This window comes from Pisolithus orientalis (genome assembly GCF_024613125.1).
Source record: "Pisolithus orientalis strain OTSU chromosome Unknown F5J12scaffold_1, whole genome shotgun sequence".
NCBI lineage: Eukaryota > Fungi > Basidiomycota > Agaricomycetes > Boletales > Pisolithaceae > Pisolithus > Pisolithus orientalis.
Window position 1 is genome coordinate 2,175,340 of NW_026260782.1, and position 27,067 is coordinate 2,202,406.

At 50.2% G+C, this 27,067-nt stretch overlaps 6 protein-coding genes across 6 annotated transcripts; 2 read left to right on the plus strand and 4 right to left on the minus strand.

Annotated features, from left to right (window-relative positions):
* Window positions 1-14: 14 nt before the first annotated feature.
* F5J12DRAFT_794810 (uncharacterized protein) lies at window positions 15-2,745 on the minus strand. The gene is made up of 5 exons (XM_051744041.1): window positions 2,464-2,745; window positions 1,472-2,407; window positions 790-1,415; window positions 620-730; window positions 15-563 (listed from the first exon to the last, which is right to left on the minus strand). The coding sequence occupies exons 1-5, from the start codon at window positions 2,672-2,674 to the stop codon at window positions 354-356; spliced, it is 2,094 nt and encodes a 697-aa protein (XP_051606081.1). The 5' UTR covers window positions 2,675-2,745; the 3' UTR covers window positions 15-353.
* Window positions 2,746-8,304: 5,559 nt separating this feature from the next.
* Window positions 8,305-9,544, minus strand: F5J12DRAFT_34324 (uncharacterized protein). The gene is made up of 3 exons (XM_051738980.1): window positions 9,185-9,544; window positions 8,837-9,125; window positions 8,305-8,770 (listed from the first exon to the last, which is right to left on the minus strand). The coding sequence occupies exons 1-3, from the start codon at window positions 9,455-9,457 to the stop codon at window positions 8,409-8,411; spliced, it is 924 nt and encodes a 307-aa protein (XP_051606082.1). The 5' UTR covers window positions 9,458-9,544; the 3' UTR covers window positions 8,305-8,408.
* A 161-nt stretch (window positions 9,545-9,705) lies between these two features.
* F5J12DRAFT_794813 (uncharacterized protein) lies at window positions 9,706-12,688 on the minus strand. Its single transcript, XM_051744042.1, has 8 exons — window positions 12,478-12,688; window positions 11,291-12,419; window positions 10,908-11,222; window positions 10,787-10,842; window positions 10,629-10,717; window positions 10,336-10,564; window positions 10,030-10,232; window positions 9,706-9,965 (listed from the first exon to the last, which is right to left on the minus strand). The coding sequence occupies exons 1-8, from the start codon at window positions 12,577-12,579 to the stop codon at window positions 9,917-9,919; spliced, it is 2,172 nt and encodes a 723-aa protein (XP_051606083.1). The 5' UTR covers window positions 12,580-12,688; the 3' UTR covers window positions 9,706-9,916.
* Window positions 12,689-12,749: 61 nt separating this feature from the next.
* On the plus strand, window positions 12,750-15,440 carry F5J12DRAFT_934432 (peptidase M24; the record flags this gene model as incomplete). Its single annotated transcript, XM_051749591.1, has 15 exons — window positions 12,750-12,921; window positions 12,987-13,118; window positions 13,214-13,306; window positions 13,359-13,443; window positions 13,497-13,670; window positions 13,735-13,843; window positions 13,894-14,009; window positions 14,068-14,157; window positions 14,217-14,236; window positions 14,306-14,551; window positions 14,619-14,655; window positions 14,714-14,748; window positions 14,813-14,877; window positions 14,936-14,995; window positions 15,055-15,440. 15 exons carry the CDS (start codon window positions 12,750-12,752, stop codon window positions 15,106-15,108), a joined length of 1,488 nt encoding a protein of 495 aa, XP_051606084.1. The 3' UTR covers window positions 15,109-15,440.
* F5J12DRAFT_918200 (uncharacterized protein) lies at window positions 15,158-22,509 on the minus strand (the record flags this gene model as incomplete). The annotated part of the gene is made up of 28 exons (XM_051749215.1): window positions 22,318-22,509; window positions 22,067-22,253; window positions 21,012-22,007; window positions 20,435-20,960; window positions 20,074-20,384; window positions 19,914-20,024; window positions 19,733-19,861; window positions 19,601-19,681; window positions 19,199-19,552; window positions 19,075-19,161; window positions 18,593-19,019; window positions 18,290-18,542; window positions 18,203-18,236; window positions 17,999-18,145; window positions 17,886-17,945; window positions 17,816-17,829; window positions 17,516-17,639; window positions 17,164-17,184; window positions 17,029-17,105; window positions 16,929-16,976; window positions 16,678-16,879; window positions 16,341-16,629; window positions 16,241-16,286; window positions 16,121-16,192; window positions 15,858-16,068; window positions 15,441-15,801; window positions 15,332-15,336; window positions 15,158-15,289 (listed from the first exon to the last, which is right to left on the minus strand). Exons 1-28 carry the CDS (start codon window positions 22,371-22,373, stop codon window positions 15,158-15,160), a joined length of 5,361 nt encoding a protein of 1,786 aa, XP_051606085.1. The 5' UTR covers window positions 22,374-22,509.
* Window positions 22,510-22,616: 107 nt separating this feature from the next.
* F5J12DRAFT_934445 (GTP-binding protein) lies at window positions 22,617-23,997 on the plus strand (the record flags this gene model as incomplete). The annotated part of the gene is made up of 6 exons (XM_051749592.1): window positions 22,617-22,681; window positions 22,756-22,866; window positions 22,951-22,967; window positions 23,039-23,184; window positions 23,252-23,275; window positions 23,392-23,997. The coding sequence occupies 6 exons, from the start codon at window positions 22,617-22,619 to the stop codon at window positions 23,590-23,592; spliced, it is 564 nt and encodes a 187-aa protein (XP_051606086.1). The 3' UTR covers window positions 23,593-23,997.
* Between the last annotated feature and the right edge of the window lie 3,070 nt (window positions 23,998-27,067).

Sequence of the window (27,067 nt, forward strand, 5' to 3'; positions counted from 1 at the left end):
GACCAATTTTATTGGGGGAATATATCATCACGTGATCAGCTCTACAATGTTCCTTACATAATCAGGTAGTTTTCACACAATGCAAACAAATTATCTGGGCAAGGTAACAAGTGCATGTACAGTACCCAAGACGAGCATAACGGATCAAACACACAAAGAATGTGCTCGAGAATTATAAGGCTTGAGTGAAGGAGAAGGAAAAAAAAGGATGACAACACAAAGCGAATGTGAACAGGGTGATAAACGGCATGCCAGAGTCGTCAAAAAAAAAAAAAAGTATCACCTGCCCAAATTCCTCGTCTCTACCGCGTCCAAACCTCATCCCACGTACCCATGAAAGCCGAATTGATGCCCTAGGTCGCTGATGCATTATCCCCTCCCGTCTTCGTGTTGTCAGCTGAGCCGCCGCGTGCGTCACCATTGCGTTTTGACATGCCAGCAGCTCCGAGCGCTCGCGACGCATATCCACCCCTACCACGACCTCTCGGTCCACCTCTTCCCCTCTCGCCACCCTCTCCACGATCGTGGGCAATCTTGACTTCAATCGTCATGTCTTTGATTTTCTGAAAGCAGAGTGGTTATATGCAATGAATCACCATTTGGAAAGAAGTTGACGGACCTCGTTGTTCTTCTCAAGTCCTGCTTTCATTTTGTCTTCATCTGCAAATTCAACGTATGCTATCCTGTGGCCTCGATTGTGGAAGGGTTGAGGAGTGTTTACCCGCGAAATCTATGAGGTTTTCAAAGTCAAGTTTCTCCATACGCCAAGGTCAAGGTCAAAGTACCCACCCCTGCTTCCTCGCCCCCGAAGAATTCTTGGATGTCAGCTTCACTTAATGGTTCAGAAAAACGGAGAAAGAGTGTGTGAGGATGTCTGAAAGGGCGCCTCGACGTGGGAGTTCTCGCCCCCGTGCTATCCGTGAGTGGTGACTTGAGTCCACCCTCCAATCCATCGGTTGTCACACCATCATCCGGCACTGGAGTAGCCTTCCCAGATTGTACCACCGCTGGCTGGGAATCAGGTACGGTTGCCGGGGCTGCGTCTGTCTTCTCTTCAGTGGACTCCCTCTCCTGTTCCTTTGCTTCCCGCTCAGGACGCTCCCGGTCTTTCCTATCCCTTCTCTGATTCCGCTTATATCCCCCCCTGTCAGCCTTCTCAGAAGGCGGGCCTGAGGGTGTCGTAGTTCCGTTGGTCTTGATCTGCGAGTCCCTGGGTGCCTCCTTGCCTGATATTAGTGGAGAAGTAGCCGCGAGAGGAGACTTGACCTCCTTGGGCAGGGGAGAAGCAGGCTTCTCCATAGGAGCAGGTGTCGGCCCCTTGGTAGGTGGAGTGGTGTTGGACAATGAAGACACGGCAGAATTAGGGGTTTGTGCAACGTTGCCAGTCGCAGTGCGGCGATAGGCGTAGTTGAAACCTGTGGCAAGCAAAGAACGATAAGAGCTGCCAAGAAGGAAAAGGCGTAAAACTAACCTTGACTCTTTAATTCTGCACTGATCCTGCCTTCCTTGATGTCTAGAACAAGGGAACCAAAAGCTGCGTCGCATAGATTCCAGTTCCAGCAATTTTTCCAAGCCGGTTCTTCACTAGTAGCAGTTGTAGCGCCTGGCGGAGGTTGAAGTGACGGAACCCGCTCGAGGACCGAGAGTGCCTTATCAAGCAAAATTCGCTGGTGGTCATCAACAACGGCATCAACTTGTGCCTTCACCGTATCCCAAACTTTATCGAAGCCCTCCTTTCCGACGGCGAGTTTGCGACGGAAGCCATCGAAGTCCGTTTGGACGCTGAACTCGTTATAGGAGCTTGCGTAGCGGAAGTGAAGGCCAGCAGAAATAGTAAGATCCGCTTTCAGAACGAGAGCGAGTTGGGCAATGATGCCTTCCCGGCCAGGGCTGGTATGGGAGACCAGGACTCGAGTTTCGGTAGGATCGAAAATCCGCTGGGCGGTATCGACGAGCTCTCCGATCTGCAACGCGGTGGCCCACATTGTACCTTGACCACCAGCGATAGTAGCATTTCCGTCGCCATTGTCAAACATCTTGTGTGGCACGAGGGCACCCCCAAGGCCGAGAAGCCGCAATTTGATGCCACCCACATCGAGGCAACGTGTTGTGACTTCGTCGAGCACGTGTAGGTTATCGATCGAATAGGAACCAGTACGGAATTTTTCCAGGATAACGACGTCCTCACAAGCGCCCCAGACGGTGAACACGGGTACTTGGAGTTTTATCTGGCCGGACAGGAGAAGTGGGAATTCTGAAATTAGGGAGATGTCTACTGTGGTACGGATGGTGGATGGAATATTGTCGGCAGCAAGGAGCTGGTCTCTCTGGCTTGTTGAAATAAGGGGAGAGTACATCGTGAGGTGTCGAAGGGTGCGGTCACTAATACGCGCTATACTTTGACTCTCTGTAACGGTATCGTTGTTAGACACAAAAACATAGCATTTCCTGCACTGAACAGACCAAAGAAACCAAAGTCCCCTGTATGAATGATGGCCTTGACATTGGTTTCGCGAGCGAGATCATTGAGAGCAGACAAATGACCGCGAATGTCTGCGAGGCACAGGATGCGACCTTGAACGGTGTCTATCAATTTTGTCTGGGTATTCACTGGGTTCGACCTCGGGTTTGGAGAGGCAACCGCACGCGACGTTGGACGAGTAGCCGACTGCATTTTTTTGAGAAAACAATGAGAACCTGAGCACTAGGTAATAGCGGAGGACGGGGAAGGGTGGCAACCCAGACCAGACGCCACGGGTGGTTCTGAATATTACCTAATTACGTGTATAACTACTTATCTAAATTATTCAATTATTTATCCGGCAGCACTGTGCCCACAGCCAAGGGCGCGAAGATGACGGTATCGTGAAGAACGGGCTGTCGAGGAGATTCGGACTGAGCTGCGTCGAGCTGAGACTCGGGTTGGTTGGTTGGTGGGCGGCGCATTCGTGCAGTACGGTCTTTTTGTGTTGGCCCCGTGCCGGTCTAACTTTAACTCATATCCAGGCCATCCTTAAACAAGCGGAACCCCGAGACAGCCTAACGGCCCATGTCGCTCTGCATGGCGCATAAACACGATAGCCATGCCTCAGTGCATCATCCTAATACCACGTCAAGCTCTTCTCATTTACCGTCCCCGGTTGCACCGTCAGACAAGCTGCTTGCTTCGGTCATAACCTTACCTGCCGATCCTCGAGTAGCATTCGCCACTTACATTCCGGACAGCGAATGTCCGCCATATGAAGTCCTCGAACACGGACGCCGATATCTGGTATCGCGGAACAGGTCTCTTTCATTCTCTGATTCGATATTCCCTCATACCCACGTCGATGGCGAGTCCTCTGCATTACATGCATTTATGCTTACCTCCGGAGATTCTACCGACACATGTCTCTCGACCCTGCGAGCATTATCCATGGACGGACTCAAAGGTGAATATTAGTTTTTGATCATACTTTCTTTCAATTACTTGTACTCCACTGTCTGTCGCTCTCCCGCTGCCTTTATTCGAGCATCTGTGCTAATATTGTTTCCAGTGTCAGAATTGTCCTCGTTTGGTACCCGCGATCTCTACCCATGTTCCCCTGTATGCGCCGATCAGCCATCACCGTGCTTCCGAATGCTTGAGTTGGTCATCGAGTCCTTCATCTTCCGCTCATGGATTCTCGGCCGCCAATTTGCTTCCGCGCAAGCCATTGCGTGGGGTTTACTTCCACTTCCTAGAGGCCATTAGAACTCGCCTGATTGATGATATCACAGAAGCATCAAAAAGTCCAGCTGGCAGCGGTGGCTCGGCTCATCGCATGATGAACGGCTTCCTACTGAGTTCATCCCCTTGCTCAGACGAATGGGCAGCAGATTGGTCGCACGGTGCACAGTTGAGGTATATTTCTTTTCTCCATCTCATCTTATTGACAGTCGCTGATGGTACCATCAGGCCACTCGTGCATTGCCAACTCGAGATACACTTGAGTCGATCGAGGCTCGAAGTATACGCTCACTTTCGTCCGACTGATTTTCTTCCACTAGAAGTCACGTTACCCGTGGCTGCTGGTGCACCCATTACCCTGCTCCCATTCGGAGTCCCTGCTTATTATCTTTCCGCGTACACCGGACCAACTTCAGCTGTCACCTCTCAGTTCGAACAGTCTCTCGCAGGCCTAGGTGTAGGAGAGTGGAAGCTGTGTGGCACCATTCCAAAGCCGGAGAAAAATAAACTATCTCGGCTAAATATTCAAAGACAACAAGATCCTGCCTACATCATCGCATGGCTTGCCGTACAAAACAAGCAGGGTGAGGATAAAGGCATGCCCATAATCTGGCCTTTGCGCCTCTGCCTTTCCTCTACCATTATTACTCAACAATCTACGCGATCTTTATCTCATATCCCTGAGCTACCCCCTCAACTTCAACCCTCCCCACCACTGCCTTCATCCCCCATCTTTGCAGAGTCCGCTTCTTCGGAGCTTGGAAATACCCTTACAATCCCTTCCATTTCGGTTTTGACGAACCGTACTCTCTTTAGACGTACTTGCGTCTCACCCACCTCCGACCTTCTCCGTGCATTTAGATACGTGTCGCTTTCCAAATCATCAAATATCGACACTGTCACTTCTGAAATAAGCTCCTATATCGAGTCCGTTGCTAGGGAGCGTGAAAAGGAACGTGAGCGTATACGCCGAGAACGCGAAGCACAGTTGTCCGGCTCGCCTCGAACAGCTACAACACCCATAGCGGTTCCTGCTAGTGTTACAGTGCCAACCTCCACACAGACACTCGTCACCTCCAGCACACCGAATGAACCAACGCTTTCTGCTCCCCCTTCCACGACACCAGGTCTTTCGCAACCTGCGGTACCCGACACTCCAGAAACCAATACACCCGCTATCAATACGTTCTATCCATCGCCGTCATCTACCAATGGGAAGCCATCTGTCCAGTCGCTTGATTCCGTGTCGACGCCGGCCATGGTTCATACTGACCCGTCAGCGCCATCTGACCAACTAGAGGCCGCAACGGCGCCGTTTGAGTCTGCGTTTGACGCCTTCGAAAACATGGGCACCTCTTGGTCTCAAGGTCCTTCCGAGCTCATGAACCTTGACATTGGTTATGATATGCCTTTCAACATGAACGTCGGCGATATTACCGGTGGGGGAGGGGGAGGGGCCGGCGGTGGTTCGCGCATGAATATAGATTTCGAGGATGATATTACCTTCACAGAGGACGATTTCGACTTCTTCGATCAACCGTCAAGCACTTCTCACGCCCATTCTGCACCTTCAACCCGCTTTGTACCACCTGTGGGGCCGCCAACTACACTGGGATTCTCGTCAGGATTGTTAAGTAGTAGGAACCATTCACAGAGTACACCACTCGCTATTCCGACGGTATCCAGTATGCCACACACGGCGATAATCACGAGCACGGATACCTTCATTCCTATGGGTCCCGATTTGCATTCCAATGCGCACGACTTGGCGTCTGAGTGCACGGAGTTACTACCATCACCTGAAATAACCCCCCATGCTCAGTCTGTGGCTGCGACACCGCAAACTCATCAACCCATGTCCTTGATAGCTACTTCGACCTTCGATCCTATACCTTTCGCACAGAGCCACAGACTCTCTGACTCCAAATACGATAAGGGCAAGTTCGCACTCCCGAGCCCGCCAGATGAAGAGGACCGCACAGAACCCATCCCACTTGTATCACCAACAAGCGCGAACGGTTGGAAGGAACGTTACAGGGCCGCGACAGACCACCGAGTGGGCGTCGTTCGACGGCTCATCGGCGTCAAGCGCAAATCCATTGACCAAGGCAGACCCCGACGCCCTCATCCGAGCTGGTTGGATGATTATGACAATGTCCGGGATGAAACAGGGAGCGTCGTTGCTGACCCTGATGATCCTGATTCAGATACCCTTTCCGACTCCGATGAGTTAGATATTGCGGATGTCGGTGCATTGCCTCGTCCAGCGACCCCCCCTCCAGCATATCTGCCTTTAGGAGCATCATTGCTTCACATGCAGTTTCACCATCCTTACCTGCTCCCTCTTAGTAAGCCACTTCGATCACCCGGAGCTGCAGTCGCTCCTATGACCATCCCTTCTGTCGTCCCGGTTTCCGTTCCAACGCCAGTTTCTCCTGCTGCCGTTCTAGGCGCGGCTTCTGAAAAGTCCAAGTCCCTCGAAGCAGCTGGTAACATGCTTGCACGCGAAGTTGTTGAGAACGCCATCTTTGCCAAGGCATGGCGAGCCAGCAAAGCTCACGTCCTGCCAAGCAGGCAAGATGATGTATGGCCTGCGGACGTCGCTGCTGTAGCCGGGATCATAAAGCGAGTTCATGTACTAGACGGCCCGCTAGAGCTGTCTTCGTTTCTGGGAAAGCGTGCGGGAACCGAATGCGTCACTGAAATCCTGTCGCGTTCGGGCGCCGCAACAGCGCCCGAACGAAGTCTCCTTCAACGGCTCGAACCTCCAATGCTTTCGATGGGAAAGGGGGATCATGTAGTGCAATTACTGCCATCATCACTTCGGTTCTGGGGAAAACTTGGTTTGACCCCTCTTGGAGGCAATAAGGACGTCACTTCATTTCTAGTCATTGAAGACAACGGCCCTTTGCAGCCACAAACAGCTGCGACTTGGTTGCGAAGGATGTCCTCGGTTTACAGTGTAAGTTATGCTATATTATTCCGTCCGTCGTTGCATTCACACAGCATCGTTATCAGGGTCATCATCTTGGTTCACATAACTTGGGAACTCATGCTCTTTGTATATCTGACGGTATTTTGGCTTGGCGTCTGGATACGCTACGCAAGCATCTTGGTACGTGTTAAACTTATATATGCATCTTTTTTTTTTTCCTGACTGGTCACCAAGTTTCATTTATTGGCGGTCTTCCTTCTGCGTCAAATACACTCGTTATTTATATTACGATTCCTGGTCTGGCAATGTCGTTGGCTTCTCCATTGTTCCGACAAATCCTATCTACTATCAAGCGCCTTCAAAAATCTTGCGCAAATTTTCCCGTCCTTTTCCACCTGGTTCCAGAGGCTGTCATCGCTACTCATGACTGGACGGACAACGTCGCCGAACTCGAGACCCTCTGTTTCTCGGTCTACCAGCGACTTTCGCGAGCGGTAAAACGTACTATGTCCCGCAAAATCATCGAAACCGGAGAGCCGACCCAAGCTTATTTTCAAGAACCGCTGTTCACGCTGTCCAGACCTATCACTCCAACTGTCCTCTTTAGTCAACATGGACAGGCTCGCTCGTTGGATGTTCTAGACCGACATACGTTTCTGCATGTAGGATACCGGTTTTCATCGTGCGGGAAGTGGCTGTTGGCGTCGTGTGTTGACCAACGAGGAGAGAGTTACGATGTTGGTACTTGGCTAACACATGACGACGTGGAGACTTCGGCGGTAGTGCAAATCTGGAATTTCGCAGCGCGGTTTGCTCGGAGGGCAAATATAGAGTGGCGATTGGTGATAACCAAGCTCGGAGTCCTATCTGCAAGCGAACTCGATGGCAAGTTTTTTGCCCCCCTCTCTTCTAGGTTCAGTCAATTTACTTAACTTATCATTTTAGCTTGGATACACCATCTCTCAGCTACCGTTCCTCTATGTCGTGACATACCCCCCTTCCACATAAGCATACTTTCAGCCGACTGCACCACGTCCTGGTCATTCTTGCAAAACCCGCCAAACAACGTTGGTCATCAGGCACTTCCACGCCGGACGTCTAACAAAGACTCCACGAAATCTCTCTATGTTGACATCTCGACGGCGGCAACGTATATTCTTTACCCTACCATCCGTATTCCCCTCGCAGCACCGACAACGCAACACTGGGCAGGCGCCTCTTTTATTCCTGACTCCGAAGGTGCACCTGTTACTGATGCTCTTCCCCTCCTCCCCGTTAGCACAACAATTCTTTTGCATGCCCCTCCGAAGCAGGCTGCGGCCGGTACCACTTACCCTACCCTTCACATCCATCTGCTTCATACCCTCCGATCCTCTGGCTCATCGATGGCAATTTCAGACGACGTCATGCACCAGGAAATTACTCGGAATTACCACGAGCTCGCGGTCCTTGCGGGAGTGCGAGGTCAAGGATCGGACGATTACCCTCTCCTACCGCTTCATTTGGCGGCACTCGAGATAATGCACGATGCTCTCCAGATGGAAGATACCGAGTAACCGGATTTGATTCCCCACGCTCTTCTGCAACCCTTAGTACCTACCGCCCACTTCCATCTGTCTGTTGTCACTTGGTTGTTGCTCTCGCTAGATTGCCTTGTATCCTTACGTGTAAAACCATTGTGCATTGATACCTCCCTTTCTGTTATCAGAGATTGTAATTAATGGTAGCGCCATAGAATGTTACGCAATGTACAACAGCCACGTATTACTGGACCTTCTTTTCGTGAGCACTATAGCTTGCGGGTGCCTCAGTACGCAGAGGTGATTGAATACTGGCAAGCGCTGTAATACCAAGCACCACAATCGGTATTAAAATGACGAAGACGAGCAGTAGTGACATGATGAGCGCAGGTGTTAGGAGCTGGTATCGCTGGAGAATGCTTCCGTCTGCTGGAGCGGCAGCTATGACGTTTGCTTGGAATACTGGGTCATCGCCATCTTCGTCAAAATCTGGATCAAATTCGGATAGCTGGCGTTTCTCTGCTGGAAGTGGGGCCCCCGAATAGAGGACCAGGTGGTTGGGTGATAGAACAGCAAGCTTCTCCAAAGCTCCAGAGATGAGTTGTTCTTTAAGTGAGGTTCAAGGAACATAGTCTCAGCGTACTGGTCCGCTTAGGATATGCATGCACATACCGTGTTGAGACATAACAATTTTCCGGTGCGTGGCGGGGCCTCCGAGTGGAGGCATCGACATCGTCAAGATGTGCTTCTTATTTCCATCGAGTGTCCATACGCCAGACTCGGGCTTGATATCTACCAACGCAAAGTCGCATTGGTTCGCGACTCGTTCCGAGAACGAATCTGGATCCGGAGACACGATCCTCTGCTCGACGTGAGGGAACTGTCGAGAGGACGGTGCATTCTTGAGAGCGGTTGCGACGCCGCACGATGGATGCAAATCCCGGAGGTCTGAATTGTGTAACTGAAAGAGTTCGACCAATCAAACAAAGGATGTACACGCGGAGGACCTGAGCGACTTACACCTGGATGGTCAATCACGAAAATGGCATCGAACGAGCAAATATTTTCGTCTTGCGTTATGCTTTCGAGTAACGCGCCGTGGTCTGGGTGCGTACTGGGTGAAATAGGTGAAAGTACATTCGAGCTGCGCGTTCTGGTTGATTGACTGTCAATAACGGTAGCAATATATGCATCATACCTTTTCGACGACCACGCAACGAATGGTACTGTGTTTGAGAATCCAAATACGCCAGCGACAGGCAACAATGCCAGCAGAACCGTGCATGCAATCATGTTGCGTTGGACAGAGCCCCGCTTCTGTGCTGAGTCCGTCTGCGGGGCGCACGGGATTCGCCGATTAGGCCAACTTCGGCATTAGATAAGCAAATGGCTCATTTCCGATCAAGCTTACCAGCACTGGCACGAACTAGCGATCATCGAATTTATCCTGCACTTATCATTGACTGCCACATGGTGATATGCCTCAATAGTAATGATGAAACAGTACCACATCATTGGACCTGACAGCATATCATCCTAAGCGGCTGAATTCGTTCGAAACATCGAATCAGTTGAACGACAAGAAAGTTACAGTTATATGTACACGGTGTATCCCGTCGCTTGGTTTGCTTCGGGGTACTTGGTATTACATGCGTCGTAAATTAGTAGTAACGACCGTGGAATGTGTAATGAATCTCAGCGATATACAGATAACTCGGTGAGGATCTCGTGGACCCACTCTAGACCAAGAAGTCATAGCAGTTCATGTAAAACTTGATCGTATCTGTGCGGCATATGAGCACTAAGTAGACAAAAATGCCATATCAGTTCGGCCGTCAGTGTGAGAGAGAAAAGCCACGACGTACCCCAACATGCTACGTGAAAAGACAATCTGTGAAAAGACATTTTCGGTATCCAGCACCTCGAAAAGCCTAACTTTGTCCGTCGAAGTTGTCAGTCTTTGGGAAGGTGGGAGATCTCCCTCTCTACGCGCCCAGAAGACGCGACCTGGTGGAAAGAGATCTGCCATATGCATATTGGCCTCGAGCGTCCTACGCATCGCCAGAAACTGCGGATGGAAAACATTAGCAAAGACAAGAAATCATGAACAACAGAAAAGTCCGCCCGACAGTGCGCACCCCGCCTCAAGCAGGATCCAGACAACCACTTACCCATCGAAAATCATCATCGGACCCTTTCCCGCTTTTCCATTCCCTGGCTCGTTGCGTAGTGACTGAGTACCCCTCCTCCCCTCTTTCATTCGCGTCACAAAGTAACAAAGCCGCATTCCGGATGTCCCGGACGGATCCCAACGAGAGCCTGGATACAACATCGTCCGAATATACAAACGAGACTACCAAGTTCGACGCCAAGTGGCTCAGTGTTGCATCCGTAAGGCACCTGTTTCCAGCGGGGCCGGAAATGCGGTGAGGCTTTACATCAAAAACCCAAAGAAGCCACGTACGGAGGAGCGAATGCATAGACGAATACGGGACAGTCGGCTGGCAATCCACTCGAAGGAATGGTCAAGCACGTTGTCGGATCTGCCCACATCTGTGATTGATGCGTGGAATTGATGAGACACGTAATGACCCTCTTCACTTCCTCTGGAATGCCACTCACCAGAGCGAGTAATGTAGCAACCCCCGCTCCGAGGCTGTGCCCACAGAGAATCAATTCTGTGTCCACCAAACAACGCCATTAGTTCACGGAGTAGACGCGATGGAAGGTTTCGTGGACGAACCATAACCAGGGTTTCGGCTGAGAGCGTTCGCTACAGCACGGTGTACAGGCTTTCCAATTTCACCCATCACACGCGCCATGCGAAGCATCCCACCGTGAACATGGTATCGCGGACGTCTATCTAATGACGGGTATGACCTCAACGACGGCCTTCTGGGAAGCTGTGGTCGCCCTGCATTCGCAGCCGGTACTTTGTTATCGCTAGGGCTATGGGTATCGTGATGATACTTGTCTTCTCCCGACACGCTCCATGAAGGTATAAATTCGACAGGTACACAAGTCAGGTCAACTGCTAGCTCGTTCAGGGACATGGTGCCTGTGAAGTAAGGATTTCAATACATCCACTTTCCGTAGGAGCGAGCCGTCCTCTATAAAAGAACGAACCTCGAAGAACGAGAACGACCTGACGTCTGTCGTGGTCTGTGAGCACCCAAAATCTTGGCATCTGCCGTTCGATACCAATGACTGCTGTTGCGCGGACGCGGGCCCGCACGTCCCGGGTATTCGGAGTATCGCCATGCACAGACCTCTCAAATATTTCCTTATCATGCTTTCCCATTAGGATATCCCACCACGAAAATTCCAAATTATCGGGCGTCGAGGAAGGGTATGAAGAATCGCCTTCAGCCTCTGCTTCTGCAGCATTGATAGCACTTTCCAACTGAGCCTCTTCCACTTCTTTCTGGTTTCTTGTGGTAGGGGGCGTTATTCGGTTCGATGTTGAAGTGAGCCAGGGTGAAACCCCGAAGAACAACAGACTGGCACCGCCGTACCCCGCTAAAACCATTTTCGAGAAGCGTCGTAAATTTGATTTAATCTCGTCTATTGATTTCTGTGGCCGCTCAAAGAGGTCTTCTTTATCCTTTCGCCTAACAGTCGACATGGATGAAAACGAAACACGGGAGAGAACACTCAAGGATCGCTTGCGGGTATTCTGGGTACCTGGGGGAGCCTCTCCGATATCTGCGGAAATGAGCTGGCCACGGTTTCCTGGGAAGATGACGTCGGAAGTGACACGGACACGCGACGGCACACGTTTGAGTTGTGGTCCACTATGTGGATCGTGCACCTCGATTTCGCGTAGAGAGTTCTTCCACTCTTTTTCGTGCCACTCCTGGGTCACGCCTTGAAGTGCTACCCAAGCGACGATGGCCTTTCCGACCTCTCTTATGCCGTAATTCTTCCTGGGTATGCTCCCCTTTGGCGCCGCTGGGTTGTACCATTCTCGTTTCACCAGATGAATAAAAGAGACCAATGAAAAGGAAGCCTCAGTGCTGCCAGAGAATATGATCGAAAGGATATCGATGGAGCTGTGTGCCACCCGTAGAGAGGCAGCGGATATATATTCACCAAGAAAAATCGGCGCAAGGGTAAGCGCCTCTGCAAAGTTTATGGCGCTGGCAACGGCCCCTTCAATGACTGGGGCGGTGACGTTGTTGCCGAACACAGTGTAATCAAGAGCATTGGCCGTTGCACCGACGGTACTAGATGCGACGTTGCGGACGAGCGAAAACTTAGTAACATCGACTGAGCATTATTGACTGGCACACGAGCACGAACGGAAGACGCACCCCGAACTTTGTAGTCGTTCTTACAGCAGAAAAGGCGAGCGCGGTGAGTGTTGAAGCCACGTCGATGCCTTGTCTGCTGTATCGTTCCCAGTCATAGCGCATGGTTAGCGTATGCGAGCGTCGTTGTGGGGGTGCAGCACCAAGCCCATGCTCCGCCTCCACACCAGACTATGCCCCCTTTGATCGGCCTAATTGCAGTACAAGCGCGCGTGATTATGTCTTGAATTATTTTACTTGTACTTACCATTTTTGTATATACCTTTCATTGGTCCATGTCAGTCCGCCAACTGCGTTTGGCGTTGCAAAAGCCCATATGGCGAGCCACAGCACCTCTGAGAACGTGCGGTCGCGGGTTGAGGGCACTCGCAACAGTGGCCGGTAGCGCGCAGAACCATAAACCTTCAAATTATGGCCAACCGCTATTCCCATCTCACCCCCACCTCCGTGAGTGTTTCGCTGGATGAACCCAATGGATAGAGTGCTGAAACAATCTCTTCTTCCCTTGAAAGTGAAACCGCACGAACTGACACCTGGTATACCTGCTGATGAGTATGAATGTCGGCGGAGGACCCTCATGGATAGCCTTCCGAGCGATTCTCTTGTCGTATTGGTAGCAGCCCCCATCAAATATATGAGCGGAAGTGCGTCGCACCGTCGGAAGTCGTCGTGTAGATGATGAGTCTCATTCGTTCAAAGACATTTTGTAGGTTATCTGCACTTGGTCTGCACTCTTGAGCCCCTGAACCTCAGAGTAGCTATAAATTCCGTCAGGCCTCTGACTTTTGGTATTTAACGGGTTTCGAGGAACCCGACGCGGCTGTCATACTTGGTGAGCCTGAGTGTATGTACAGCTTAGGTGACCCCTTTACCCCCTGTTCTAGAGAAGACATCCAATTCTCGTGGATATCGGATGACGCTATTTTCCAGCGGAAAGGATTCTGCGAAGGAAAAATGGGAGGGTGCTAGGTGACCCCATACCTCGTCTGCCCTTTGCCTCATACTTACCCTGTGTCGATTAGGACAAGTTTCGAAGATGTTGTTTCCATCTTCAGGGCTGACGATGCGTTGCCCATTCACGTATTTCCTGCTCGGCTTAAATCTCTTGCAGGCATTTATTCCAATATCTACATTGATTCACCCAACGCGTCCACCAAACGGCCTCCACGGACAGCAAAGTCCTTGCTGAGATACCTGTCAGCCCTCTGCCCGGTCCAACTCAGAATGTGAATCCGTGGTCGACTCACTCTTGATTCCTAGAAGGCAACCTTTGGCTCCTTTGATAGCGAAGTTGCGGTCTATTAAGAGCAAGCGTGAACAACAGGTCATGCGCGCCGCTGCAGACATTAGTGGCCATGCGTTCGCAAAGGTCGGTGTTGTGTTCCTTTCCAATAAGCCAAGCTTATCCGATCATCCAAGACCATGCGGTTCACTCAGCCAGGTACATCAGAGAGTGCGATTGCAGCTCATTTCGAATATCTTTGTAGCCTCTCTGGGTCTCAACGCTTAGCTTATGTACCCGTCGTTGCATCCGGGTAAGTTTTTTGTTATTCAGGTAGGGCAAGGATATGCTGATGACTTCATATACTCTAGACCTAACGCACTCATAATACATTACACGTCGAACAACCAAGTTATCCAGGATGGCGAGCTGATTCTAGTGGATGCTGGGTGCGAATACAAGTATGGTGTACATCTGCCTTCTATCGACACATCTATTACTGACACAATCACAAATTCAGTGGTTATGCTTCAGATATAAGTCAGTGATACTGTTGTGATGTGCTTTATTACCATTAACCCATGGCTTGCCCGCAACTGCATTCATTAGCACGTACATATCCAGCCTCGGGAAGTTTTACATCAGCACAACATGATCTTTACACTGCTGTCCTTACTGCTCAAAAAGCTCTTATTGGCCAATGCACCGAAACTGCATCCTTCACCTTACACGAACTCCACCGACGCTCATGCGATTTTCTCCGAGTCGAACTCAACCAGCTCGGTTTTCGGCTACACGCGGGCGAAGTGGAGCGAGTCCTTTACCCCCATTTCTTGAGCCACCCTATTGGCATAGGTGGGAGTCTCCCTATCTGCATTCTGACAGACGGGCTAGCAACGGGCCGCTGACGTGTCCATGATAGATTTGCACGAATCGTCGAATTTTGATCGGGGAGAACTGTAAGTTTTTTCGTAAGCTAAAATAGATACGCCGTATATGGGACAATCTCTTCATCAGATTAAAGGCGGGGATGGTTATTACCATAGAACCAGGTATATGAAATTACACAACCTAATCGCGGCTGCGCTGTTAAAGCATTCTCCGTGTGTTTCCAAGGTATTTATGTACCGCCCCTGCCTCAATTCCCCAAAAATTTCCATAATATGGGAATTCGAATTGAAGTAAGTCACAGCCTTTCTGAATAAAGAGATCTCACGGGTTTACTGTGTATGCGCGCAGGATGAGGTTTTAGTAGGCAAGGAACATCCCATGATCCTTAGTGTTGCAGCGCCAAAAGAGGTTGGTATTCAATCTCTCACGACGTGTCGAATAAATGAACCGTCATATTTTTCAAATAGGTTGCAGACGTGGAAGGAGCATGTCAAGGACTACTGGGTCTCCAACCACTTTAATATGTTCCGTACCAAAAGGATGTACCAATCTCGATTATACCTTGAGCATCTAGTGCTCTTCCTGGCCTTCGGAAGCATCCATGGCCCGCAAAACTTGCTCCCTCCTTAACCACTTCTCTTCAGGAATAAAGTACCAGCTAAGAACCGCAAAGATGGTGATCGCAATGAAGATAACAATTGCCTATGCAATCTGATCAGAGATGCGCTTCAACGGTTGAGGCACCATAACTCACGAAGTTGAAAGTATTGGCCGTAACAGGGAAGTAGAATGGTGATATATCCACCTAAGATGATGCTATGTTAGTTAAAAGAATAATTTCACTAGTGCGGACATACGGCGAAGATAAGTGCGTTGAATAACGCAGCGCACACGTAGAACGGTTTCGCATACTTTCCAAGTCGGAAGTGCGATGACTGGAAGTGATTTGGCGTCATCGTTAGGCGGAGTAACGGAATCAATCCATAGGCAGCGATAGTCGGAACCGCCCCGGCCGAAACCAACGATGTGAATGCCACCTGGCTTGGCAAGATCGTGCAGAGGAGCAAAGCAGCAAAGATATAAATGACAGTGACCGCGTTGCGAGGTTGGCCTTTCGAATCCACGCAGCCAACCCAGCGAGACAAAGGCAGTACGCCATCACGGGCAACAGCGAACACCAACCGTGATGATGCGACGATGGCAACAGTGGAATTCTACGAAGTAGTCAATTCAAACTGGGTCCGTTTCTTGGTAGAAGCTTGTCACGAACCATGATGAGACCGAGAACAGCGATTATCGTCATGAAGATGCTCGCTTTCTTTCCCAGGGCAAGCGCATAGATCTGGACAAACGGTTGCGGTGCATTCAATGAAAATACTGTGTCCAGATCGGGAGTGCAGAAGAGAAACAGGATCGTGGTGGCAAAGCCGAGAACGCCCGTCGCAATCGCGCTGGATAGAATACCTTTCGCAGCAACCACACTAGTAGTACCGGTAAGTGCCAAATTTCACATCTCGCTTTCGTGCGACAGACCTGGCATTCATTGTTTCTTCAGCTATATGCCCGGATGCATCAAAACCGGTCAGCGTGCCAGCAGTGAATAGGCTACAATGAGAGTGAATACGTGACGAGAACGGCGATGTCAAGACTTACAAAGAAAGTATCCAGTTCCATGCGGGCGGAGCCCCGGTACCATTGTCTGCATATTGATGAATGATCCTGCCAGGACTACAATGATAGCAAGGGAACGTACATGTCATAGTGAAAACGTCTTTCGCAGATCGGAAACCATAGGTCTTCGAGACACCGATGGGTAACCAAATGAGGCATAGGAAAAAGTCTAGCATCATAAGGCCAACGGAGAATTTGAAGATGAAGGAGTATAGTCTCGGCGGGAGGTAATTCATCGTGACAGACAGTAAAAGCATCAATTCAGAGATACCCCAAATAAGGGCACGCCATTGAATGTTGTCATTTCCTACACCGCCAGGGAAATTGACATTCCATACGGCCATCTGAGAGACGATGTAATTGGCAGTCGCCTAAGGAAACGTATTAGAAGGCATTGGTAGCGAAACGGGTTTACAAACCTGACAGTTGCTTGCTGTAAACGTCATCCAAGCCGTACAAGCCCACCAAGCGACGATAAAGCCAACAAATCTCGCATATTTAGGACCAGCACTCTCGGCAGCCCAGATGTATATGGAACCACTCAAAGGCAAGGCAGAGCAAATTTCCGCCAGCACTACAGCCGTAATGAACATGAAGATCATAGTAACGGCGTACGATGACCTATTCGAGGGTTAACTTTCAGACAATGAGCCATAGATGTGCTGCCGACCATATCGCGGCAGGACCACCCGCGAGTAGACCGAGGAAAAGTGCAGAACTGAACGATGCTGTAAGTCGGGAACAAAAGACAAAATAAATATGTTTCGTACCGGACACCACCAATAAAGTTGAGAGCGACGAAGCTGGCAGCAAAACTCTCGATAAGGTGCCAGCTGCGGTGTAGTTGCTAAATCATGAATCATTCAACGAGTGGGACAACATCAAAAAGCTCAAGTCTCACTCACCTGTTTATAGCCAAGTTGATTCTAGGCAGGAAAAAAAAAGTGAGCATCAGTAATGCATGGGTGGCTCCCGTAGGAGCGTAACATAAACAGCGACACTGGTGGGCTTCCCTACGCAGGTATGAGCACTGTTCAGGTTCTAGCGGTATAATCTCAATCCCTGGTGTCTTTCTAGAGGCTCGGACGTGATGGTCGGCGAGACACAGTCATTCTCCCCTCCAGATCAACAACCAGGGATACCCGCAGCCCATTCCAGTTCGCCGTTTGTAAGTCGACGTTACCAGTTATCGTGGTAATCCACAAACGCATCAAGTCCCTGCAAGGCATCCCTCCATGGCGCCATACCGCTAATCACCAGTTGCAATGCGTCTCTATCCACGACAGCGACAACTTCGCTATCGTTGGCGACGATTTTGTTAGTACCGCTGACACTTGCAGGAGCAGACATTGAGGAGATAAAGAAGAAGCGATACTTTTTTCTTCCAAGTGACTTGATATTTATCCGGTGTGATAAGCGCCACTTGGACTCCATAATCTCACGAAATGTCATTCAGAATTTAAGAATCCGGCTGGCTAACGGCTGGTTTGGACAAAACCGTATTCCGAGGGCAGTAGTTACGTAGGTACACCTCATGAGCTATGTATGTGGTTCTACTGAATATTCAGGCGCTGCGAGAGATCTCACGTCAGTGAGGACAGAAGAACGACAGATCAAGTATACTGACTGGCTTTAGTGCCTTGATGAGCGCCCACTCCTCCATTGATACCTCAGCTTTGAAGGTCGCCTGGAACGCACATCTAAGCGACAAACGACTACATGGTGTCAATGTCTACTCACCTTCAAAACGTCAATGCTCTGACGTGTGATGTGGCTAATGAGTTCATCCTTCTCGTCAAAATGTCGGCCGAACATTCTCGCAGACTGATAAACTGCATGTTCAATCTTCACTGCAACGCCTCCACCTGCTTGAGACTTCTTGACTATCTGATAGGACAACGAAACATTGTTAGTTAAAATGAATTCAGTGTGATCCACCCTTACCTCGAACGGTTTGTGATTGATTTCGAGCGAGGTGCTGTTGGCCGGCCCATGGAGCTATTGTAGATAACGAGGAAATAAAGGACGCACATCTTTCCCAAGTCAATGATATCTTTCTTTTGTGTCGTCGGATCGACCTTCACAACGCACATGGGCGTTCCGATGCGCAAGTTTCCATCCAGAATATCGACTCCCAAGATGATCGGGTCGCGCTTACAGAATGCAGCAATGATTTTAAGACGACATGGCCAGACAGCTTGAGGAGCTGCATCTCTCCGTTTGGCCTCCATGATCTCATTGTTGTAGGCCGTGAACGCATCGAAGAGATGGTAGATGATGTCAGCTACAAGGATACTGTCAACGACGCGCTGACAGATGCTTCGGGAAACCCACCCTTAAATATCCGTATGCCCATTTCTTCGGCCAATTTCTCTGCATCCTTGTCTACTGGAACGTCGAAGGCAAGAATAACTGCGAGTTCCTTAGCCTTTTCAAGCATAGTAGCACAACGCATGACATCCTTCTTGTGAATAGGACCAATGTTAATGCCGTTTACGGGGATCTTGCTGACTTTAAGGAAGTCAAGCAGCGCCTCCAATGACCCCAGTGTACTGGCTTGTACGCAGACACCACGGCCTGACTTGTCAATGGAGTTCAAAAGTGAAGTGAGGTCGGACATGACCTCGTCTCGGAGATCGTCTTCGTCATCGTCTGGTCCAACTACAAGAAGTCTCGAACCAGCGATGGCTTTCTCCAGGTCAGGTGCCACAACCTTGACACCAAGGGCCGCTCTGACCTCTTTGTGGTGAACGTATTGTGACTAAAAAAAGGTGTATCATTGGATGAATACTCTCCCGATAGGGGTTTTCACGGACCTTGACACGTAACTCACGCAGAGGCTGCGGGGTTAGAAGAGCGCGAACCTGGGTGATAATTGGTCCGTTAAGACCGCATACGACGATCTTGTCGCCTTCACGTAGAATGCCAGTTGGACAGTACGACATCGATCGTTGTTCCGAGACCTTCGATGACCTTGACTTCCAAAACGGTACACTCAAGTTCAGATAGGTACATGAGACGATCGCTCATGCGCTGTTGGGTGAGGTTCACAAGAAGCATGATCATATCTGGGACACCTTCACCCGTAATTGCGGACGTAGGTACAAGGGACACGTTGCGGGCAAAATTTCGGTTCTCATAGTAAAGAACAGCGTTGAGACCCTGTTCGGCAAACGCGAGGATAGTTTTCTGAACCCGATCTTCAAACTCACGTTTAACAGAAACCGGTTGTTTAGCAAGTGATTCTTGGAATGCCCCGTCTGGAGTCGCCTTCCAGCCATACATACGGTCGATCTGATGGACTGTTAACAACTAAACGAACCTGCAATGCGCGGAACTCGCCTTGTTCAGAGCAACGATGAAGGGTGTTTTACGGTCTCTCAGAAGGCGAAGAGATTCAAGAGTTTGAGGTTCAAGACCATGCTAATGCGCACATCAGAATGAAGAAACTAAGGCAGGCAGAAAAATGCTTACCATAATATCGACGACGAGAATGGCAATATTACAAAGTGAACTTCCACGGCTCCGCAAGTTGGTGAATGATTCGTGGCCGGGTGTATCGATAACAAGTAAACCGGGTATCTTGTACTCTTGCGTATTGTCCTACCATGCATGTCAGTGCTGACTTTTTTTTTCTAACAATATCAGATAAAACCTTATTCAAAACAGCAGTCTTGGTCTTGATAGCATCAACCGGGAAGTACGTTGCACCAATCTGTTGTGTGATACCACCGGCTTCGCCTTCCTGGACGTTGGTTTGTCGAATCTACAGCAACGAATTTAGCCATACGTGGAGAAATAAGCAATCATCAAACCTTGTCCAACAACTTCGTTTTACCCGTGTCGACGTGGCCCAAGATACAGCAAATCGGACTGCGTAAATCGTCCTTGCTACGCGCAGCCAGAGCAGCTTCATGGGCTTTCGCTCTGCGTTCGACCGCTTCAGCTTTCCTTTGTACGGCTAGACGCTGCGCCTTCGTAAGGCCATCATCGGACTCCTCAGAGCTCTCCTCTGAACTGTCGTCAGAGTCATCTTCCTCCGACGAAGATTCCTCGGATGAAGATTCCGTTGATGATCCGCTTGCGTCAGCAGGTTGAGGTTTCTTGACCGCCGATCCGTTGGCTTCTGTGACCAAATCAGTACGATGGTATTGAAACCGAGATCGCCAAACCTACCAGCAGTCACCTTCGCAGCGGGCTGACGTGTTGGCCGCGAAGGCTTCGACACAGGAGCACTGGGTGGCTTGGGAGGTTCCTTCGTTGTCGGAGGTGGAGAAACAGTCTCCTCTTCACTGGAATCATCCCAGGAGTCTTTGACACCAGGATGTGTAACAGGTTTGGTTTCTTCCTCATCGCTGCTTGCATCCCAATCGTCCTTGACGCCTTCGACCTTGGTAGATGGCTCTACCAGTTCCACTGTTGGTTCAGGGGCTGGTTCAGGCGTTAGCGGGCGAGATGAAGGAGCAGGAGACGAGGGCGAAGTTATGGGTGTCTCCCTTCCTGTAGCAGCTGACTTCTTCTTCCGATTGCCATATACCACCTTTTTACCAGTGGCACCGGAGATGTCGGAGGGCTGTTGTAGGCCCTCAACAACGACACCCGACGACAATAACGCTTGTCGTCGCAATTCAGCAGCAGCCCTTTCTTCCTTCTGTTTCTTGGTCAACAAGCGACCCTCCTTCTTAGCTAAGTCACGCTTTGCCTTAAAGAAAAAGTGAGGGATGCAGCAGTAACCACAGACGAAATGAGATACCTTTTCTCTCTCCTTCCTACGGAGCCTCTCCTCCTCCTTCCGCTTAGCCTCTTCTTCTGCTTTCCTTTCCTCCTCTTCGATTCGCCGTCGCTCTTCTTCCTCTCTGCGCCTGGCCTCCTCCTCCAGCCGCTTCTTCTCCTCCATCATTGCCCGGAGTGCACCCAAGCCGCCCGCCTTCTTCCCAATGACAGGTGTGGGGACAGGCACGGCTGCCGGTGGGCCCGCATCCTCGTCTTTCTTTCCCTTCTTCTTTTTCTTCTTGTTGGCAGCAGCAGCAGCACTGCCTCCACCTTCGGCCTCCCCCCCAGCCTCCTTTCCAGCCTCCTCAACGGCTGGCGCAGCTGGCGGCAGGACAACCTCGACTTCCTCGCTCTTATCTTGCTTGCCCTTCTTCTTTTTCTTCTTCGAAGCCGACCCAGCAGCATCCCCAGCTTCAGCCTCCTCCGCATCTTCTTTTCCCACCTCTGGTGCGGCAGGTGCAACTGGCGATGGAGCAACTTCCAGTTCGTCGTCCTTATCTTGCTTGCCCTTCTTTTTCTTCTTCTTTTTCGAAGCAGGCCCAGGCACATCTACTTCCTCGTCGTCCCCTGCGTCGTTTGCGGCCTCCACATTGGGAACTGGCGGTGCAGTGGGTAATGCGTCGCCTTCTTCATCAATATCCTTGTCTTTCTTGCCCTTCTTTTTCTTCTTCTTCTTTGAGGCAGGCCCTGGTACGTCTTCACTACCATCGTCCTCATTCACTAAGTCTCCTTTGGGAACTGGTGGTGCAGTGGGTAGTGCGCCATCTTCGTCGGAATCGTCGGCGCCCTTCTTACCCTTCTTCTTTTTCTTCTTTGCGAAAGGAGCCAGGACGGTATCTTCGTCCTCAACAGCATCTAACTGCGGTGCTGGTGGACGCGGAGAGGCAAACTCTTCATCCTCATCCTCAACGGCCTGGAATCTGCCCTTTTTCTTCTTATCCTTCTTCTGTTTTGTAGTATTCGCTTTGATCATAGACTGTATGTACATATAATTAGTGTACAGTATGCGCTTCTCAGGAATACGATCGGGCATACCATCAAACCTCCAAAATCTTCATTTTCATCTACTTCTGGTGGACCATCGTCCACATGAAGGGCACCAAACGCCGAGAATCCCATTGCAGAGGGTTGCGGTTTACTCTCAACTTCATCTGCGGCATCGCCCCCCGTGATCTGCGCCGGAACTAGGGGATTTGCCGGAGCAGGAGTCCCCATCTTATCCCTGGCATCCGCGAAACATTAGCTCGAAAATGGAGATCACGCTGAAGATAAGTGCTGGAACACACCAGTAGTCATCGTCGTCGGCACGCTTTCCCTTCTTCCCTTTGCTTTTTGGGGGCATATCTGCTCGTAGTTGTCCAAAGCCTTTTTATATGGCGTGATTTTCAACCTTGCGACAGTGACTTGACCACCGGTACAAGCTAGATCTCTCGCAGTGAGGTGTGCTGGTGGTATGTACTGGAGGTATTAGCGGTCACGGCACTTGAATTGCTGCCGAATGCCGAAGGCAATACTGCGCCACCCCCGGACTGCCTCACCGAAACTTGGCAAGTCCTACTAATAGCTGGTAGGTATAAGGAACGTCATGGGCCTGCTCACTATCATCAGGAAAAGCCGTCGAAAGGAGAAGGAAATGAGAATCCTTTTCCTGTATGTTTCGTCAAACGAAACCGCCTTAAGAAGGAACTTATATTGACTGAAACACAATCCCGATTCACTACCAGTGGACTCGACAACGCGGGTAAAACCACCATTCTGAAGAAGATCAGCGGAGAGGACATATCAAGTATCAGCCCTACTCTTGGCTTCAATATCAAGACGTTTGTTCATCGAAGGTGAGCCAAGTCGAAGGGTTCTCTCTCGGCGACACTCTCGAAAACAGAAACTATTCTGCAATGGATCGTCCTCTCATCATTCAGTTATACCCTCAACATCTGTCAGTTCTAATTCATTCCTTTGTATCGTAATGGTATCTCTGACGTTTTCTTCCGCTTGCATTGTCTGTAGGGGATGTTGGAGGGCAACGGACACTTCGGCCCTACTGGAGAAATTACTTCGAACAGACGGATGCCATTGTGTGGGTCGTCGACTCCAGCGATCGCGTACGCATCCAGGATTGCAAAGAGGAACTCCATAACCTTCTACAAGAAGACGTAAGTTAGCTTCCACCCACGCCCCGGAGGCGAGGCGATCTGAATATTAAGTTATCGCTATCACCAGAGATTAACGGGTGCATCACTTCTCGTGTTCGCCAACAAGCAGGATATCCACGGATCGATGACGGACAAGGAAATACACTGACGTACGTATTTTGTTTTAAATGAAACATCGACCTTGATGTGATTACGCTTCTCGTGCAGCTGCTTGGCTTGTCCGGCATCAAATCGCACCATTGGAAAATTTCTCCCTGCAGTGCGGTGACGGGCTATAATTTAATTGCTGGCCTTGACTGGGTGGTCGAGGATGTCGCCCGTAGGCTCTATTACAGCTCAGTGGTCCCTGATGGAGGGGAGAATAGTTTGGACACCGTGTCGCCGCCGCCACCTCAGACCGTCGTCTGACAGGGCGTATCATCGCCTCCGATTGACACTAACTTGGTGAGGAAATATTTGAAAGACATGTGGACACCCAAAAAAACAATAACCTGGTCCGTTTGCGGACTGTCGATCTCACAGTTCCCCGTTCTCGTGTATCCTCTTTGTAGGTCCAATATTTTCCAAATTGAGAGCCATGCTTCTCGAATTCTAGTTTGAGTCACGTCCATGGTACTGTCCACACGATATTGCAATAATGGTCAGACTATTGCTATCCCGAGCCCTTCCTGCTTAGCATCCATCCAATACGCTGCCCATCTCGAGTGTTTTGGGCCTTGCTAACTATGACCGCCTTCTGAGTGGCTGCCGGCTTCAAGCCTCGACCATCGACATGCGTACCTTGCCTTCCTTCTTGGAGGATCAGCCATCTCGCCGATTGCCGACAACTACTTCTGAAATCGCTTTGATTGTAGGCGGCAAGCTGGGCGATCTGAGCACTGAGTTCCTTTCATGCGGACATGTGTTTTGTTCACGTGCAGAACCTTGAATCCCACACGTAAATTTTGACAGCGGCCTTCTTTCTACCTCTCAAATTGAGGACGCAAGGTTCGTGCCATGAATTGAACTCATGGATCGATTTCAGGCTAAACGCTAGGTCATGCCAAATGCCGTGCAGCTGAACCAATGGAGGAAGAAACCTTGCGATGGAATCCCGCTCGAAGCATGCCATTCGATGACCACTTATATTGACCTACCTGCGTACTAAGCTGAGACCCATATGTCAAACCACACCAAGGTAAGGGGGTGACGTCCGGAACCGAACTTGTACGAAGTGGGGAGGCAATATCAACGATGAAGTCATTCGTAATACGAGTCGAGCTGGTTGGGAAGATCGGAACGAACTCCGAGCTGTAAAGTCATAATGCAAGCAAAATATTCTGCAAGTATTAAGAGCTTGTGTGCCACCGTCAAAACATTACCCGCTACAAAAGAACACGAGGCAAGTTCCATTCGATGACCGCTTATTAGAAACCGATTTCTGTGTAAGGATGTTCCTTCAGGTCCGGCCGACCGACAGGTTCCTAAATGATTTTGATCCGTAGTGGAGTATGATGCGACCCCTGTACGTCCCACACAATAGCACTGACCATGTGGACCTACAGTCAGATGCTTGACTAACCGTCTTTGACTAAACGATGGGAACTTGTGGCCCAGCGACGTTCGGCCAGACTTGGACTTGCTTGGCAAAGCGGCGCTGCAGTCAACAAACATTAAGCTTTTGCGTTACTAGACAAGATCAGCTCTTCGATCAAAATGCACATAGGCATTGGTTCTCATTATTAGTGCGCAGTATAAAAGGTCCCGCCAGTGGTGACGGGTGACCGAACAGCAGATTGCTGGCGCAACAGACCACTTGGCCATCGCATGCACATGTATTCGGCTGAGAAACCATAGTTCCACGATCACCGTAGTATGTAGGTCGCACGCGTGCCTATACAACTGCCAGGTAACATTTGAACCTCGGGTGGAAACATGTTCCTGGTTCACCCGCCAGGCACCAAAGACAATTCATACGTCCTACACGCAGCTGCGCATTCTCTCAGGGTGATCGCCGCAACGACTCGAGATAACGGCTCAATTTCGACCGAGTTATGATAAGACAGCGGATCAAGTCGCATGGCCTAATAAAGAGGCAATTAAGGTCACCCGGTGTGCCAGATATGTGGGTAGAACCAACCTTTTCAAGTTAGTCTTGCAAGGACGAAGACAGTTCATTTAGAAGAACGCAGACCTAACCTACTTTCGGTTGGCAAGCTGCACGCCATCAGCCTTGGTGCGGACACCCAACGGGTACTTGCTAGCCAATCACAAATCGATGGAGTCACGTCTACTCGAATAGTCGGGAGCACAACAGCTTACTGATGCCCGTTGGGGTAAACATCCTAATCCGCTTACGTCGCGTTTCGTGTCAGCTCACTGAGGCGTGTCCGCAAGTGGGGCCGTGTTACACCGTTGTGAAAAGTTCCCGCTGGCTGGGAGTCGGGATCCCACGATTCTTCGCAACAGCAACGCAGTTGTGCGTGTAAAACGTCCGTAATAGCGCCTAAGGGATGTTGCGGCATGGATGGCTGGACAGCGTGGTACAGCTAGGGCGCGAGAGCGTCGGCCACGCGGTCGAGGTCCGGATTGAACCTGTATGACGCGACATACGTGGTCAGGGCGGTGTTGATGCCCGGATGGCAAACCCCGGCCAGCCTCACGGAAGCCATACTCTGGAAGCAAAACTAGGCAGTCTAGACGTCGAGGAAGTTGGGACGAGTACGTGCAAACCCTTCGTTCGAGAGATATGCCAAGGAAGCCGAAGGCCAGGGACGGGGCAAGAGGAGCGACCATCCTCCTTCGAGTCTGACGGGGGAACAAGCGGAGAGCCAATCCGCCGCTGCGACATACCTGACGCCTACACCGCTGCTAATCACTGACATCGATTATAGTCTCATTGATTTTGAAACAATCATTCTGAACAAAGCTGCGAGCAAGATCAAATTACTGGAGCATGGGTACAAAGTTTCTGGAAGGAAAGATGGGCATTTGATTTTCTAGTGAGTCCAATAAAGTCAATCAAGGAATTGTTCCACAAACTGCACCCTACTACTCAGGCCCTCAGGACGTGGCCATTGTTCATCAAGACAAACGGTGGTGTCACTCTGGCAGCTGTGGGCCATCTCAGCAATGGGTTTCGGCCATTTTGCCACATTTATGAGTTCGGCCGGGAGAGGCCGACTCGAGCAGGAAACGTTTTTGTCGAACTGCATATCGCTGTTTTCCATCACGATGAAACTTAGATAAAGCATCGTGCTTAGAACTATATACACAGCAAGATCCGTTTTTAAAACAAAATTCTCCAAGGCAACAGTGTGTGTCAGGGCACAGAGTGAAATGACCACCAAGTTGGACAGCCTGTGTGCGAAGGCGTGAGTGCCACGACACTGAAATCGATGACAACGAGTCCCAAAAAGTGTCAATCGGGTAAATTCGTGAGTGCAGGCGCCAAGTTTCAAGCAACATCGTTGGGATGAGGCCATTGGACGGGGCTTGGCCTGCAAAAAGGGTCGTTGGTTCAGGATCATCCATATCAACGGAAGTAAACCAACCGAGCCGCCCGCTCCGAACCGGGCTGCCAGCTCCTTGTCCGACCCGAAGAACGTGGAGGGTTTCCGTTTCCAACCCTGGGGGACGAGTTCACCGTGACAGCACCGCAGTCTCGCAGATCTCTGTAGCGGCTGATTTAGCTACATTCCTGAGACGAAAGTGAATCTTCCTTATTGTCATGTGGGCGTCGAAAATAAATAAAAAATAGTTCCAAGGTCAGGGCACCGCCAGATTAGTGGAGGCGGGATGGCTCATGAAATGGAGGAGTTCGCCTCCCGGGCTCCAAGTTTCATGATAGGACGTTGTTCTGTCCATATGGCTGTGTCTCACAAATATTGCAACCAACAGACTC

Bases quoted from the DNA above. Each gene is read 5' to 3' on its own strand.
- F5J12DRAFT_794810 (XM_051744041.1), bottom strand. From the start codon at position 2,674: ATGCAGTCGGCTACTCGTCCAACGTCGCGTGCGGTTGCCTCTCCAAAC. The intron at 1,416-1,471 runs GTTAGTTTTACG...TGCTTGCCACAG, and splicing joins TGCAGAATTAAAGAGTCAAG to GTTTCAACTACGCCTATCGC. The intron at 731-789 runs GTGGGTACTTTG...AAAACCTCATAG, and splicing joins TCGGGGGCGAGGAAGCAGGG to ATTTCGCGGGTAAACACTCC.
- F5J12DRAFT_34324 (XM_051738980.1), bottom strand. From the start codon at position 9,457: ATGATTGCATGCACGGTTCTGCTGGCATTGTTGCCTGTCGCTGGCGTA. The intron at 9,126-9,184 runs GTAAGTCGCTCA...GAACTCTTTCAG, and splicing joins TCGTGATTGACCATCCAGGT to TTACACAATTCAGACCTCCG. The intron at 8,771-8,836 runs GTATGTGCATGC...CCTCACTTAAAG, and splicing joins AATTGTTATGTCTCAACACG to AACAACTCATCTCTGGAGCT.
- F5J12DRAFT_794813 (XM_051744042.1), bottom strand. From the start codon at position 12,579: ATGCGCTATGACTGGGAACGATACAGCAGACAAGGCATCGACGTGGCT. The intron at 12,420-12,477 runs GTGCGTCTTCCG...GATGTTACTAAG, and splicing joins GAACGACTACAAAGTTCGGG to TTTTCGCTCGTCCGCAACGT. The intron at 10,718-10,786 runs GTGAGTGGCATT...CATCAATCACAG, and splicing joins TTGCTACATTACTCGCTCTG to ATGTGGGCAGATCCGACAAC.